Source organism: Melospiza georgiana, chromosome 5 (assembly GCF_028018845.1).
Source record: "Melospiza georgiana isolate bMelGeo1 chromosome 5, bMelGeo1.pri, whole genome shotgun sequence".
NCBI lineage: Eukaryota > Metazoa > Chordata > Aves > Passeriformes > Passerellidae > Melospiza > Melospiza georgiana.
In genome coordinates, this window is record NC_080434.1 from 42,837,205 (window position 1) to 42,851,016 (window position 13,812).

The 13,812-nt window shown below is 46.5% G+C and overlaps 1 protein-coding gene across 1 annotated transcript in view; it reads right to left on the reverse strand.

Moving 5' to 3' along the window:
• Positions 1-2,367: 2,367 nt before the first annotated feature.
• Positions 2,368-13,812, reverse strand: part of LOC131083368 (bifunctional heparan sulfate N-deacetylase/N-sulfotransferase 4) — a 66,495-nt gene continuing 55,050 nt past the window's right edge. The window contains exons 8-15 of the mRNA XM_058024011.1: positions 12,988-13,084; positions 12,764-12,887; positions 11,728-11,902; positions 10,644-10,814; positions 9,207-9,316; positions 6,363-6,465; positions 5,056-5,555; positions 2,368-2,857 (exon numbers count right to left, since the gene is read on the reverse strand). Of these exons, the coding sequence (XP_057879994.1) occupies positions 5,436-5,555; positions 6,363-6,465; positions 9,207-9,316; positions 10,644-10,814; positions 11,728-11,902; positions 12,764-12,887; positions 12,988-13,084 (900 nt within the window). The 3' untranslated portion in view covers positions 2,368-2,857; positions 5,056-5,435. The remainder of the gene's footprint in view (positions 2,858-5,055; positions 5,556-6,362; positions 6,466-9,206; positions 9,317-10,643; positions 10,815-11,727; positions 11,903-12,763; positions 12,888-12,987; positions 13,085-13,812) is intronic.

Here is a 13,812-nt window from a genome sequence, read left to right on the forward strand (position 1 = left end):
TGGTCTAGGCAATGAAAGGTGATGCTTCCCTGGGAGATCTGCAGTTTCCTCTATGGAAGCAGGGAGCAGAAGTTAGCCAAGGAAGAAATTCAGTTGGGACTGAAATTTGCAGGTGAATGAATAAATGCTGATGATGAGAAGTAGCCCCAAGGAGTGTGGGTGAGTAGGAAAGCACAAAGGGGAAGCAGGCTACAGCACTTCCTTGTAGGAAGGCAGAAACCCCAAAATCTAAGACATAAAACTTTCTCCTAAAAGAAAAAAGTACCCAAAAGGTGATTTTGTGCCTTTTTTTTTTTTTAGATCAGATTGCTTATGAAATATTAAATGCTTCACGTTGCAGAACAATTTCTCTTTGCTTACTTGGTGTGATTACACAAAGCTCTGCAGGAAGATGTGCTGCAGCTACAATGTCATTAAATAACATTTTCTGTTGGTGGGTCTATTCTCTCCTTCACCAGAATATTTAATTGCCACTGATGCTGATGGGAATTGAGAGCCTTTGGAGGGCGTGCAGATTTAATGTGGAGATGATTCCCCAGCTAAGGCAAACACAATGAAACAGGCACAGAGAGTTAAAGAAAAACTGTAAATAAATATCTGCCTCAGAGCAAGTTCTGAAAAAACTCATCTCCTCCAACATCCAGCTCTTCCTTGTAGCTCAGCTCCTCCTCTGAAGGGAAGCTAAATTACCAACAGGGGATGAGTGTTACAGATAAATTCTGCAAGGCAGCAGAACATCCACCAGACTCTGAGAAGTGGCAAGTACAAAGTCAATTGAATGGCATGCAGTTATCTCCCAAATTATAAACCACACTTTTCCACCCCCACAGCATTTTATGGAATTGCAATTCAGATTGAGAAATCCCACTCCACCCGCTGCTGACCTTCTCCTGGCTGAAAATAACCTCTGAGAAAACCCCAGGATGACTCCAACTGCCAGCCCATAAACCCCCCTGACCTTTTGTGATGGAGACAGATTTGTGTATTAACGTGTCACATTCCCAGTCCCAAAGAAATAGGAGCACTATAAAACTGGCCCAGGTCTGGTTAGAGGGAGCTGCAGCAGGACAAACAGCTTTGCAAACCCAAAGTGGCAGATCTGGCTTTATTGAGATGTTTTAAATGTTTTTCTCCACACCCAGCAGCTGCAGCTGACTGAAATGCAAATATCAATCTGGTTTCCTGGGAAGTCTTTAATTCCTCATGAGCAGAAATCGGAGTATAAATTATATGCAGGATTCATTTCTGCCATTCTATAAATCAGTTGCTGACTGGGATTTGGATATTTACAGGCCTGACAAAGAGCTCTCCTCTCCTCTCCTCTCCTCTCCTCTCCTCTCCTCTCCTCTCCTCTCCTCTCCTCTCCTCTCCTCTCCTCTCCTCTCCTCTCCTCTCCTCTCCTCTCCTCTCCTCTCCTCTCCTCTCCTCTCCTCTCCTCTCCTCTCCTCTCCTCTCCTCTCCTCTCCTCTCCTCTCCTCTCCTCTCCTCTCCTCTCCTCTCCTCTCCTCTCCTCTCCTCTCCTCTCCTCTCCTCTCCTCTCCTCTCCTCTCCTCTCCTCTCCTCTCCCCCTGGACATAGGAAAAGCTCTTTACACAAACAGATCACCTCACAAGTTAGTTCAGATTTCCAGGTTCTAGGAGGGAATAGTCTGATTCATTAATTTTCTGGGAGTAGTAAAATTTTTCAAGAATTCTGCTGTTGTTTTATTAAATAAGACTGAGGCAGGAAATTTGCCTGGACCTGGAAAGCCCGATGGAAAGCCAGCTGATTTTTAGGGCGTACAAGTATAGGGGCCCACAAGTTTGGGGTTTTTTGTTTTCCTGGGTTTTTTTAAACAGATTTAGACTCCTAAAATACTTTGGAAATTTAGCTACCTTTGAAAATTTGTCTACAAGCACCAGGCAGACCTGGAAAAAAGGGCAAAACTTGTGGTGAGATATCTGTAATGTCATTTCTAATTTGCTCAATGATAGAAGCTCTAGGGAGGTGGAATTAGCTATTCTGGAAGGTTTGTAGAACAAATCCTCGACTCTGCTATGATTTAACCTCATTCTGACACAGATCAGTAAAACAAATGAATATTTTATAATAAAAAATAGAAGCATTACGAGATTTTAGGGAGAGAAAAAAAGCTGTCTCATACTTCTGAGTGCACAGTTTGAGGAATTTGCAGTAGCTGGAATCAGGGCCTTTCAAGATTCCTCAAACGGAGCAGAAGAAAATTATTTTTAATTAGGGCAAGAGCTTGCTTGGGGCTGCGTGTCCCTCTCCTGTAGGGTGCAGGGAGGCCAAACTTAGGGAGGGCAGGCCCAGATTTTGGCTCAGGAAATGGGAAGGAGGGTTTAAGGGAAGAAGCAAAGCTCTGTCTGTAATACACCATCAGAAGTGTTTATTCTGTGGCAGTGAGAAGAACCCATAATCAGCTGTGAGCACATCAATTATTTAAAACAATTCCAGCAAGTACAGCCCTTGACCTCCCTCACCATCCCCACCCCCCCCAACAAAAATACTTTGAGTGATCAAAATTTATTTTCATTCCTTCTGCTTCAACACCAAGTATTTGTTCAACTGGATTTGCTGTCATCATGTAGGAGGGGAAAGAAAAATTTGAGTAAAAAGGGCAAGACAGTGAAATTTTTCCTCAGGTCTATCAACAGGATGTCCTTTGCTCTGAAATACTGCAGAAATCATAGAAGTCTTATAAAAGTTATTCAGTCACTGGAGCACTGAACACTTCAGAATCTGTGTTGCTTGCAAGTCCTGATTTCTTTTTGGCAGCTTTTCTAGGTAGGAGAGTGATGGAGGAATCGAGTCCGTGGGCAGGTCCACACCTTTGCAGTCACACTAAAAGGATGAACTGGAACACAAAAAGAGAAATAAAGACAGTGTAAGAAATGTTGTCTGACAGGGAAATTCCTGTCCCATGAACACAGAGTTATGCAGAAAAACCCCAAACTTAGCCTTAGTTCAGTACAATCAAATCACCATTGGTCACTGCTGATTTATGTCCCTGCTTGACACAGATGTTGCACACTCACATTCCTGTTAGAAACATCAATTTTAAGCCTATTATGAACATAATTTGTTACTGATGAGAGCTAAATGAGTGGTTGATGTCTCCCTTTTGGGTGGCCCAGCAGAGGGGAAAGGAGCACCCCACCCCCTGGCTGTTCAGGGGATGAAAGATCCTCCATCTCCCTGCCTCATGTGGGGAGGGGGAGATGGAAGAGGAGCAAACACTCAGCTCCTGGTTCTGTATTCAGGGCACATCCCCACTGCCTCATTATCACATCAGAGAGCCTGGACCCATCAGCGCTTTCATTACACAACCTCTTCCTCCCCCAGGAATTTCTAATTCTGCCATTTTAATTTGTTTGGGGGACTCTCGGCAGCCTGCTCCCCTGTCAGAGAGGAAATTTGGTTTATTAGACAACATCTCAGAGCAGTTAATCCTGCAACTTTATTTTAGACCTTGAGAGGTCAATGCATAATTTAGAGGGGTTTGGATTCCGTTCTGATTGCTTCTTGCTCAAAGACAACCTCAGTTATAGGAGCTCAGCTTTCCCAAAGCTCTGCTTTCATCATCAGCTCTGCTGCCACGAGCCCCGACTCCCCTCCCTGCCCCACAGGGTCACATCCTGGAATTCTCATTTCCAGGGCAATGGGAGCAAACTGCAGCTGCAGCCCCCCTGCAGCACTGTGAAACTCTGAATTAAAGCCTGCAGCACAGGAATCCCGTGGCTTACAGACAGAAAGAAGGACCAGCACAGTCTTTCCCAGCCACAGCCCTCTTGCCTTCAATAATTGTTGCATTTTTGCTGCCTTTGTTTTGCTGGTCTGTAAGAATCCCAACAACGATGTGGTCAGTGACATAAAAAGGCATAAAAAAGCAAAGGAGATTATTTCCAGGCAGTTCACAAAGGCTCCTCTGTCACACGGTGGTGCAGAGAAATTCTGTGCTGGTGGGTCCTGTTACAAGTGGAGGGAGTGAACCTGGAAATAATGTTATTTCATCTTTGTGACACATAAAGAAGTCAATTCAAATGTCAGTTCTCAATGGAACATGAGATCTCTCGGAAATGTGAGGCCCATTCAAACCTAAAAAATAAGAGTGAGGTATAAAAATATCTGGTGGATTTTTAGGACATGGTGCCATTACAGAGCTGAGAGCTGGAGAGATGGACTTCTTTCTAAACAAAAAGTTAAGAACAAGAAATAATTTTCTGGATTCTCTAGTGTTTGTCCCATTTCCTTGAAAAGCTCCTGAAACCAGTGTCATGTTTATTCAGCTTTTAATCAAGAGTGAGGCAGTCCTCTTCTAATTAAAGCTGAGCCAGTTTTAATGCATTTTAACAGCTATAATTCTATCAAATGCTCCATGTAGATACTCTTCTCTGACCAAGCCTTACTTATCCAGAGCTCTCATTATTCCAGTCATCTGTGGTGTTGCCAGTGCTCTAAGATAAGGGATTGTGGGTTTCTATGTTACATACAAATACATGTGTTTACCACTTCCAGGTCTGAGGAATGACCTCCATCCAGGACAAGTAAGGAGTTTCTGCCCTGCCTTGCTGACCTTGCCCCCATAGCTCTGAGAACCAAGCACAGTTCATGTCACATTTCTGGTAAACCACCCTTTCATTTCCCTGTGGGCACAAAAAGCAGATATTTAAAAGTGAGTGCGTGTCTGATCTAGAGATACACAAGGCAGATATTCAGGAGTGAAGATATGTATGTCATACATGTTTGTGTGATATACAGGGGCTGTGTTTGTCCTTTCGACTCCATAAAAGTCTACAGGAAGGGTTTGTGCTCCAGCACACTGTTTGTGTCCAGAACACTGAAAAAGGTAATTAAAGGTACTTTTCTGCACCAGTTTGCAGACTGAGACCCTAAATGACTCACGCAGTGTCTGAGGTTTCAAAAGCACAGCGCTGCTCAGCAGACAGAAGCTCAGCTGTCAATAGCAGGCTGCAGGCAGTGCCCGCTGCACGGCCTGCTGGGAACATGAAAGGATTTGCAAACAAAGCGGGAAAAGCCCAGCGCATGACCAACCTCCCAGTCCAGCGAGAGACGTTCCCATCCTTTGCCCGTGTCCGGACAGACTGCAGTTTGTCCGTGCGGTGTCCGTCCGTCCCACGCAGAGTTCCTGGTGCCCCCTGAAGGGAGGAGCGAGGCTCGGCGCGGCCCCGGCCGGGATGCAGGAGGAGCGGCCGGGAGGCGCCCGAGGGGCTCGGTGCCGCTCCGCCGGCAGCGCGGCCATTCCAACACTTGTCGGGCTTGGGTTTGGGGCTTTTTATGTATTCTCCTGTGGTTTGTCTGGATTCGCTGGGAAGGGCGCGGTCCGTGAGGTCCTGTCCTGACGATGCCGAGTGAGCCGGAGGAGCGGGAGGGTGCGGGCGGGCAGGGATGCGCCGGGCCGGGCGCCCCCGGTGCTACCTGACCTTCTGCAGCTCCTGCCGCAGCCACGAGGGCAGCGGCTGGCCCAGCCTGTGCAGCAGCTTGGACAGCTCCACGTTGTGCTCGCGGTAGTAGCTCGACAGAAACGCTCGGGACTGAGAGGGGGGAGAAACAAACCAAGATCAGGTTAAAGGAGACCCCCCCTGTAATGGGTTAAAACTTTAAGTTTGTTCATCCAAGCTGACAAAGTAATTCCAGTAAGACTGTTGCAACATCTCTAGTTTGTTTAAGTAAATTTCCAGACTTTAAAAGATAAGGAAGATGAAGCCAAAAGACAATAGGTTTCACAAACATTTGTTTATCTGTTTAGTAAACTGTTAATATGAGTGGGGGGTTTGCTACTATGATGGATAACACAGTATCAGCTTATCTGCTCAGTAAGCCTAAGATTCCAAGAACTCAGCAGATTGAACCTAAAAATTCCAGGAATCAGACAAAGGAAAATTACCAACCTTCATCTTCAGACCCCGAGAGGTGGACTATGACCACCTAAACACAAAAGAAGAATATGCAGAGTACTTCACATCAGCCCGGAAGAAGGACTGTATAAGAACTCCACAGAAAACCAGAAGAGTGCGGCAGTGTCAGAGCGGAGACTCCCCTGTCGCCCAGCGCGCCCGGGGCGCTGACTTTGCCTATTATTGCTTGCTCTATCAATTAATAAATTCCATGTTATTTGGACTTATTAGTCGGTGATTCATTCCCCACCGCAACTAACCTATAACACCCCCCACAAATTGGCTCTCACAGGGGGAACTCAATGCCCTCTCTTCCAAAGCTCGAGTTTCTGATTTTTAAAAACATCAATCCATTGAAAATACAACAAAGGGGGGAAAGTAATCAGTGTGTTTATTTAAGGTCAGTATTAAAACTGCTCCCATAAATTTCTGAACAGCCCTTACCTCTTGGTCCATTGGTGGGTATTTCCGACCTTTGCTTTTCCCCAGGCACTTTGTTTTCCCTCCTTCCAATAACTGGCACCAGAAGCCTTTCTGAGGGTCAAACCTGTGGAGGATCATATCTTTTAAAAGACCTTGCTACAGAAACATTTCCTGGCTACTGGGACATCAGTGTTAGCCCAAAATTAATGCTGCACGCATCTCCCTGTATGACTGGAATTCTGAGGACAGAGGGGGCAACCTGTACAAACTCTGGGGATTCATTTTTTCCCACAAATCTGCCTTGGAAGTGTCTAAAGGCAGGAAGTTTTTCCCACTACCTGCACTGGATAATTTTTGTTGTCCTTGTCCAGCCCACAGGGTGATGTGCAGGTCTCCTGAGGAAGCGCTGCTTGGGTGCTGATGATTTAACCTTCCTGAGGAAGAAGCTGGCTGCTCCCTATCACTGCATCTCAATACCATTTTCCTTCCTAGGGTGGCATTGTAGCATAAACACTGTCTTAGCAGCCTTATCTGAGCCATGCCATTTGATTGTGGAGTCTGAAATGCAGAGATAGAAGGGGTTTGGATGAGGGCTTGGAAACGGGCTCGCTGAGGAACGAACGGCACCACGTGGCGTCGGGTTTGGAATTTACTGCTCCGGGACTGGAAGCAGCTATAAAACATGCAAACACTGCTCATTCCTGCTGCTCAGCAGATGTTTGAGAGGGATGAAAGATAATTGGCTGGAGCACAGAGTTAATTAGTTACACACCACCTTTCTGCCCCTGCCCTGTCCCTACGATATGGATGCAGAAGTGAGTGAATTTCAGGAGAAGGGTGAACCTTCTCCATGGGTTTTTTCTTGCCCAGCCTATTAATGCAGCCTGACCTTTGTTTCCTAAATTGTCTCTGCAGCTGTATCAATTAAAAACAAATAAATCATTGATTAAATGGGTATATTGATGATAGATTCATTTCTGCTTTGGCCTTTCCCATCTGCTCCCTGCATGGTGAAGTGCTTTAGCTGCCTTGCATTGATTTCCCAAGAGGAGCAGCAACATCATGTGCTGGGTAAAAGGGAAACTGCAAAACTATGCCCTAAACAATCCTTCTGCCTCAGAAGCAGCTTATTGAACATTATGATGTGCAAATTTGGGAAGGGGAAGGAGAAAAGAGGGTGAGACAGTTCAGGCTGAATTCAACTCTCTGTGTTCAGAAATCACAGAACTCTCAGGGCTTCTGTGAATGTAATTGGGCACAGTGGAGGTATTTATTTAAAAATAGTGATAGCCCTAAGGCTGAAGCTACAGGGGAGCGTTTTAGAGCTGTCAGCAGCAAGCCTTGGAGGCCTGGTTATCTTCCCTTCCCTGCAGAGGAAGCCTGGGGGAGAGGCAGGGTTCTGGGAAGGCAGTACCTGATGCCAGAGGTAGGGAATGCCTGGGAGGGCAGAGCCAAGCAATGCCACCATGAGGATCTCTCTCTCACTCTGACAGAATGTAGCAGCCCTCCAAGGGAGAACACTTTCCTAAGCACACTCCTCTCATCCTGTCTTTTCCTCCAGCCCTGCCTCTGTGCCCCTCCGCTCCCCTCCTATGGCTCCCTTCTGCCTGGCTTGATTTCCCTCTCCTGAAGGACTTTCACACAATTACTCAGGGTGATGGACTTGTTGCCCAGTGCTGTTCACAGGCCTGGCTCCTTAGGCTGCTTCCTGACGCCTTTAGGAATGTGTGCTGTGCAGTGGTTAGGCAGTAAGGACTAGGAACAATCCTAGGCAATCTTTTCCCCTTTGACAAGCCCTGCCAGAAAGCAGCTACACACTTTAATGCATTTTCCCCTTCCATCCCAAATCCATGCAGAAGTGAGGGCTTCCACAGCACATTTGCATTCTTGATGCCTCTAAACAGGGAGTGCATAATTTTATGGATCTGTTTACAATCCATTTTTCCTGTCCAAACCAGTATGAGAGGCCAAATTTCTTCCTGCTGTGCGACTCCATGACTTTAATTTAGTTCCAGCAAGGAAGATGTATGTCTGTGGGTGTGGATTTTAAAAACCCAGCAGAAGGCACTGCAGATGTGCAGTTGTGAATTGTTCAAGCATCAATAGCTCAGCTCTGTGATCAGACTCCTCCTCCCCTCCACCCTCTTTGGAAACTAATGACTTTAAAAATTGCATTCTGAAATCCAAAATTCTTTCTCTAGAAAAAGGTTTTGGCAGAGCAACTTCCTTAAGCACTGAAGTCTTACTTTGAACCTGTGATATAAATAAGCTGAACCCTGCCAGGAGAGGAAACATTAAATGGAAATTGCAAGCAGAGAGGAGCAGTGTGGGGCGGCTGCAAAGTCTGTGTTTCCCTCAGGATCAGCCTGCAGGGAAGGTGAAGCAGAGGCTGTGCTGCTTCCCACTCCATGTGCTGGCTCAGGGGCTTGGAAAAGCAGTGCCAGGCTTCTCAGGCCACAGATATCCAGGGCTGGGGCTGTAAGAGATGATGCTCCTCACACAGGGAGGCTCAGGGCAAAAGCTTCTTACAATTTTCTGCTGGACTACGAGGGGAGAGGGGAATTCAGCCCACTCCCTCCCCTGCAGGAGTCTCAGCTGTACATGGAAATGCAGACAGGAAGATGGGATTGGGGAATGAGTGCTTCTCACCCAGCCTCTGCCATCAGGCTCCTTTGGAATGGTGAAGGCAAACTTTCCACACCTGACACTGCAGGCTTCAGCTCCTGGACACTGATGGGAAAGAACCCCAGGCTTCTCCAAGTTATTGTTGTCCTGATGTGTTTGTAATTAGTAATGCAGGGATCCTGGTGGGAAGGGATGTGCCCTGGGACCCCACAGGGCAGATAAGAAAGGGAATACACTCACGTTAGGGCTTCAGAGTAATTGTAGTGAGGAGAGACTCCCAGAAACTTCTGCACTTCATCCATCACAGTAGCAGGGTCACTTCTCAGCTGCTGTCCATCAATAATGAGCAACTGCAGGGGAAAATATGGCACTGATTTGGAAACAGGACTATGGGTAACCAAAAAATGGCATTATTTCACTTCTGTGACAACCTGGATTTAAATTAGCTTTAAATGACTTTGTACAGTGCTAAAAGCATTCATGTGGATGAACCCCTTTTTAGGTTTGATTTTTACTTTGTTGAGTTGGATTTGCATAGGTGGGCACCTTGTAACTCTGAGTGTGCACCTTGTTCAAATGCAGGAGTTAAACCTCCCAAGCCAAACCTGACACTCAGACAACTCTGAGAAAAGAGATAAGGAAAGGATGTAAAATATTGTTGAGGTTTACGATGTGTCTGTTGGAAGTCCTGAGGAGAGAAGGCAGCAGCTCCAGGTGAGGGCAGAGGAGGAGCCCAGGGAACAGGGCATGGGATGCTCAGCACCCTCTGCATGCTCAGTTTGCCAGGACATCCCCCTCTCCTCTGGAGGAATAAGCTGGGATGAGGTGGGCAAGGAGGAGACGTGGCCTGTTTGCTCCCAGGGCAATGCTGCCCTTGCTGCCAGCTCAGCAGCTCTGGGCAGGACTCCTCCCCATTTATCAAAGAGTACAAAGGGCAGAGAAAAGAAAGAAGTAAATGGCTGATATTTCCTCCCTTCTCGTGGAAACGGGATTGACCTGCTTCTCCTCTCTTTAGTACAGCTGAGGCTGGATAAAAAGAAAAATCAGGATTGCGAGAAGACAGAGCTTCTAATTCTTTTTGTTGTTTGGTTTGGTTTTTTTTCCCCCAGGTCCCTGACAAAGTAGGCAATGCTCAGCTCTGCCTCCTTTCAGCACATTCTGTCCCACCCAGGGCACACTCTGGGGATCCTTGCTGATGACAGAGCCTTTTCCAGCTTTGCCTGACAGGAGGCACAGGCATGAGCTGCCATGTGGCCATGTCCTTGGATAAGGAGTGCCCATGCATGTGCTTTGCAGTACTAAAATGTTTGCTTTAGGTTATTTTATTATTTTATTATTATTAGGTTATTATTACTTCAACAATGGAGGTATTCTTTAGATCTATGCCTTTAGGTAAATTTTTCACGGCGAAGTTATAAAAGACAATGCAATAAAATATCTGAAGGAAGAGGGGGCAAAAGAAGGAATCTGTGCTCCAGCTCTAAGAAAGGCCAATTCCATCTGAGGATCAAAGACGTGAAGCTTTCTATGATGGGGACTGACTAGGGAGCAGGATGAAATTTATATTTCTTAAAAGCCCTGGCACAAGGTGTGACGCCGCGGCTTTCCCGGGGCGCAGGAGCCTCGGGACAGCTTCGGGCCGTGCCAAGGGCGGCCAAGCCGGGCGGGCTCCCTTACCTGGGCGGGCGGGAAGTGCGAGAGCCACCTGTGGATGTGCAGCGCGTACCAGCCGGGCTCCAGGCAGCGCCGCTGCAGCGCCCGCAGCTCCGGCGGCGCCCGGGGCCCGCCCGCGATCACCTCGTAGAAATCGAACCTCAGGGCGGCGGGGTCCTCGTGGGAGCGCTGGTGCTGCGGGAACGCAGGGAAGGAAATACGTGCAACGGTATGGACGCTGCAGATGAAGCCTGAATTCTTAAAAATCTTAAAAATCACTGTTTTACTGCTTTGCCTCGGCAGCTGGAAAGCTGCCAGTGAGACGTGACCCGGTACAAGCTGCAGCCCCTGGCCGCGCTTTGCTCCTTGCAGAACTTGCTGGCGGGATCAGAAATTATGTATTTCATGCTGTCCCAGGGTTGTTAATCCCAGGCTATTTTAACACTGCATTTAGTGTTTCCTTTATGTGTTTGCCTATGCCATTTTCACAAGCATGACTATATATTTCCCTAAAAATAGAATTTTTAAGTAGTGCAGATTTTGTTATGGAAGGGTGTTGGCTCAGTAAAAGGCAAAGAAGAGCATCCTGGAGTTTCCTGGGGAAAACAACAGTCTTGCTTTTGTTTCCAAGCAGAGAAAAAAGCCAGTGTCTCCAGTCACAGCCCTTTTTACCTCCTTGGAAACTTCAGGAGACACTGGGTGCATCTGAGCACAGTTGCAGGCTGCTGAGCACACACTGGGGGAAGGGGAGTGGGGCCAGAGCTCAGCATCAGGAGCTCTGATTCCCTGGCTGGGCCATGCTCCTCTTCCCTGTGCATCTCCCTGGGCATGGAGCCCTGCTCTCCCACTGTGCCCTGTCAGCTGTAATTGAGACTGAACTGTTTGATCCCAGCTGGTGGCAGCTTTGTGCTGGGAACTTCCATCATTCCCAACACCAGTGTCACAGGTGCCAGCTGCGCAAGGTGGCATCCAGCACCCTCCTGCTTCCACGGGGTGCCAAGGCTGTGCCACAACTCCCATTATTGCCCAAGGACACAGGTTCCCACTGATGCCACCACCATCCCCTGGCAGTGGCCCCACTGTGCCCCTGGGGCACAGAATTCCATACCTGGTACCAGGAGTAGGCGCGGTCCGACGGGTCAATGAGGATGGTGATGATCTTGGCCTTGGGGATGAGGGAAGCAGCTCTCCTGGGAGCTTCCTCAGAGTGGAAATAGTTGGCACTTTTCTCAAACAGGAGGTCGGTGGTAGTGTTGGAAGGAGTGGGGAAGAATTCCATGTACCTTGGAGGGGAAGAGACTTGTCAAAATGAGCAGCAGCACAACAGGGTCATGGCCCCATGCTTCCCATTTCATGGTGGGTGACAAGGTGAATTTTCAGACATAATTCTCAAGAAGCAAAATTGAATTTTTCAGCTCAGCCCAGACTGGAGTAATGGGAATGCATCTTGGCTCTTAGGTGGTGCTGGTAATAGCTAAAGCCCTCATGAAGTCTGGTAATTAGGTTTTTCCTGTGATGGATGGGATTTTTGCTAATAACTTCAGTGTCAAAGGGATATCTTTCACCAGTTTGGAGTGAGTTCAGTTTTAGCTGCAGAAAAAAATTGGGAAAAGCTTCAAAATGTCAACATTTAATGTCAACATTTAAATGTCAAACTGTTTAATTTTAACATTGTTGAAGTACTTCATTTTGGGACTGACACATTTTTGCTTTTGGACACTTTCAGAACTACATGATTTGAATTTTGGCTTTGAATGGTCTTTTCCATTTAAAATTGATTGGATGGATCCTTGTGAAGAGATAAATGGAACCTCACTTCATGAAAAGCCACTTTGGAAGGAACAGAGTGTAAGTCAGTGCAGCTACAGCTATGACAAGACAGAGATGTTACTCATGACAGAACTGCCTCTTGCATTCGTTTGTGTGAAAACTCAGAAAATCCTTACTGTAATATCTAAACAAAATTAGGGGCTTGATTAAATGCCCCATCATTACCAATTAGATTCTCTTTCCATCTAATAATAATTCCCAGCATAACAAATTCATCCAGTAATTAAGGGGATGTCACACCCACTCCTGGAATTGTTCCACTGTGATTTCCCATGCATTAAGAATTAACACCTCGATTTTGTCATTCTCCTTACCAGTCAATTCCCTTGTGGTAGTTGTTGCCATTGAAGAATTGAACTTCCTCAAAAGTTTTTGGGCTGGGGAGATTGCTGATAATGGAAGGGTGCATCAGAAGGAATAAATACAGGGCTGTTGTACCTATGACAATGAAAAGAGGTGCCATTAGGAAATATTAAAAAATTAAAAAAGGACCTTTGACTCTGTAGAAACTTTTAAAAGCTCTCCTTGTGCTCCTTACCTGTTTTCTGGGGTCCTATCACCAGGAATTTGGGCAGGTGGTCACAAGTTTTGTCTCTGGACCAAATATCCCTGTGTCTCTTATCGTCACACGGGTTCTGAAGGACAAAAGGTGGTGGTGCCCATCACACTGGGAATCTGAAACCTCTGCAGGGTCTGAGTGTTCTGCACTAATGCCAGAGCCCTACACTGAGCAGCAACACCCCACAGTGTGTGTACAGTGGTTTTGAATGACTGAGGACAAGGTTCAGTCATTAGCAGAAAAGAAAAAGAAGGGGGAAAAAAATTGGAACATTGATTTAATCAAATTTCCATTTGAGGTTCAGATGGAAGCCTCTGGATGGCTTTGAGGCATTACTTTTTGAGCTGTCAGAGTGGTTCTGGATGCATGGGGCTTAGTGCCAATTTTAATTTACGTGAGAATGCAAAAGGGAAGGACAAAATAGAAATGTGGGATATTATTAATCTCCTTATCTTTCTCCTACCTATGAATGCAAAATAAAAACCTGTGAACAAAAGGCCCTGCAGAAGAGGTTGGGACTGGCTGCTCTTCAAAGCAGTTACCATACAGATGCTGCTTTTGCAGAGGTAACAGAGGATACACTTTGCTGGTGAATAAAATTAACTAAATATGATGGAGAAAATTATCAGCTGAACAGAATTGCTGCAGCCCAGTGAAAATATTGTAGATTTATACTTCCTTTGTAGCTGGGCCAAAAATTATAGGGGACATTTTCTGCACCTTTTTGCAAGTGTAAGCCCTAAATAACTGCACAGCTTTCCTTGGTGCCCTCCTGGATTTAACCCTGTGTAACCACAAGCTCAG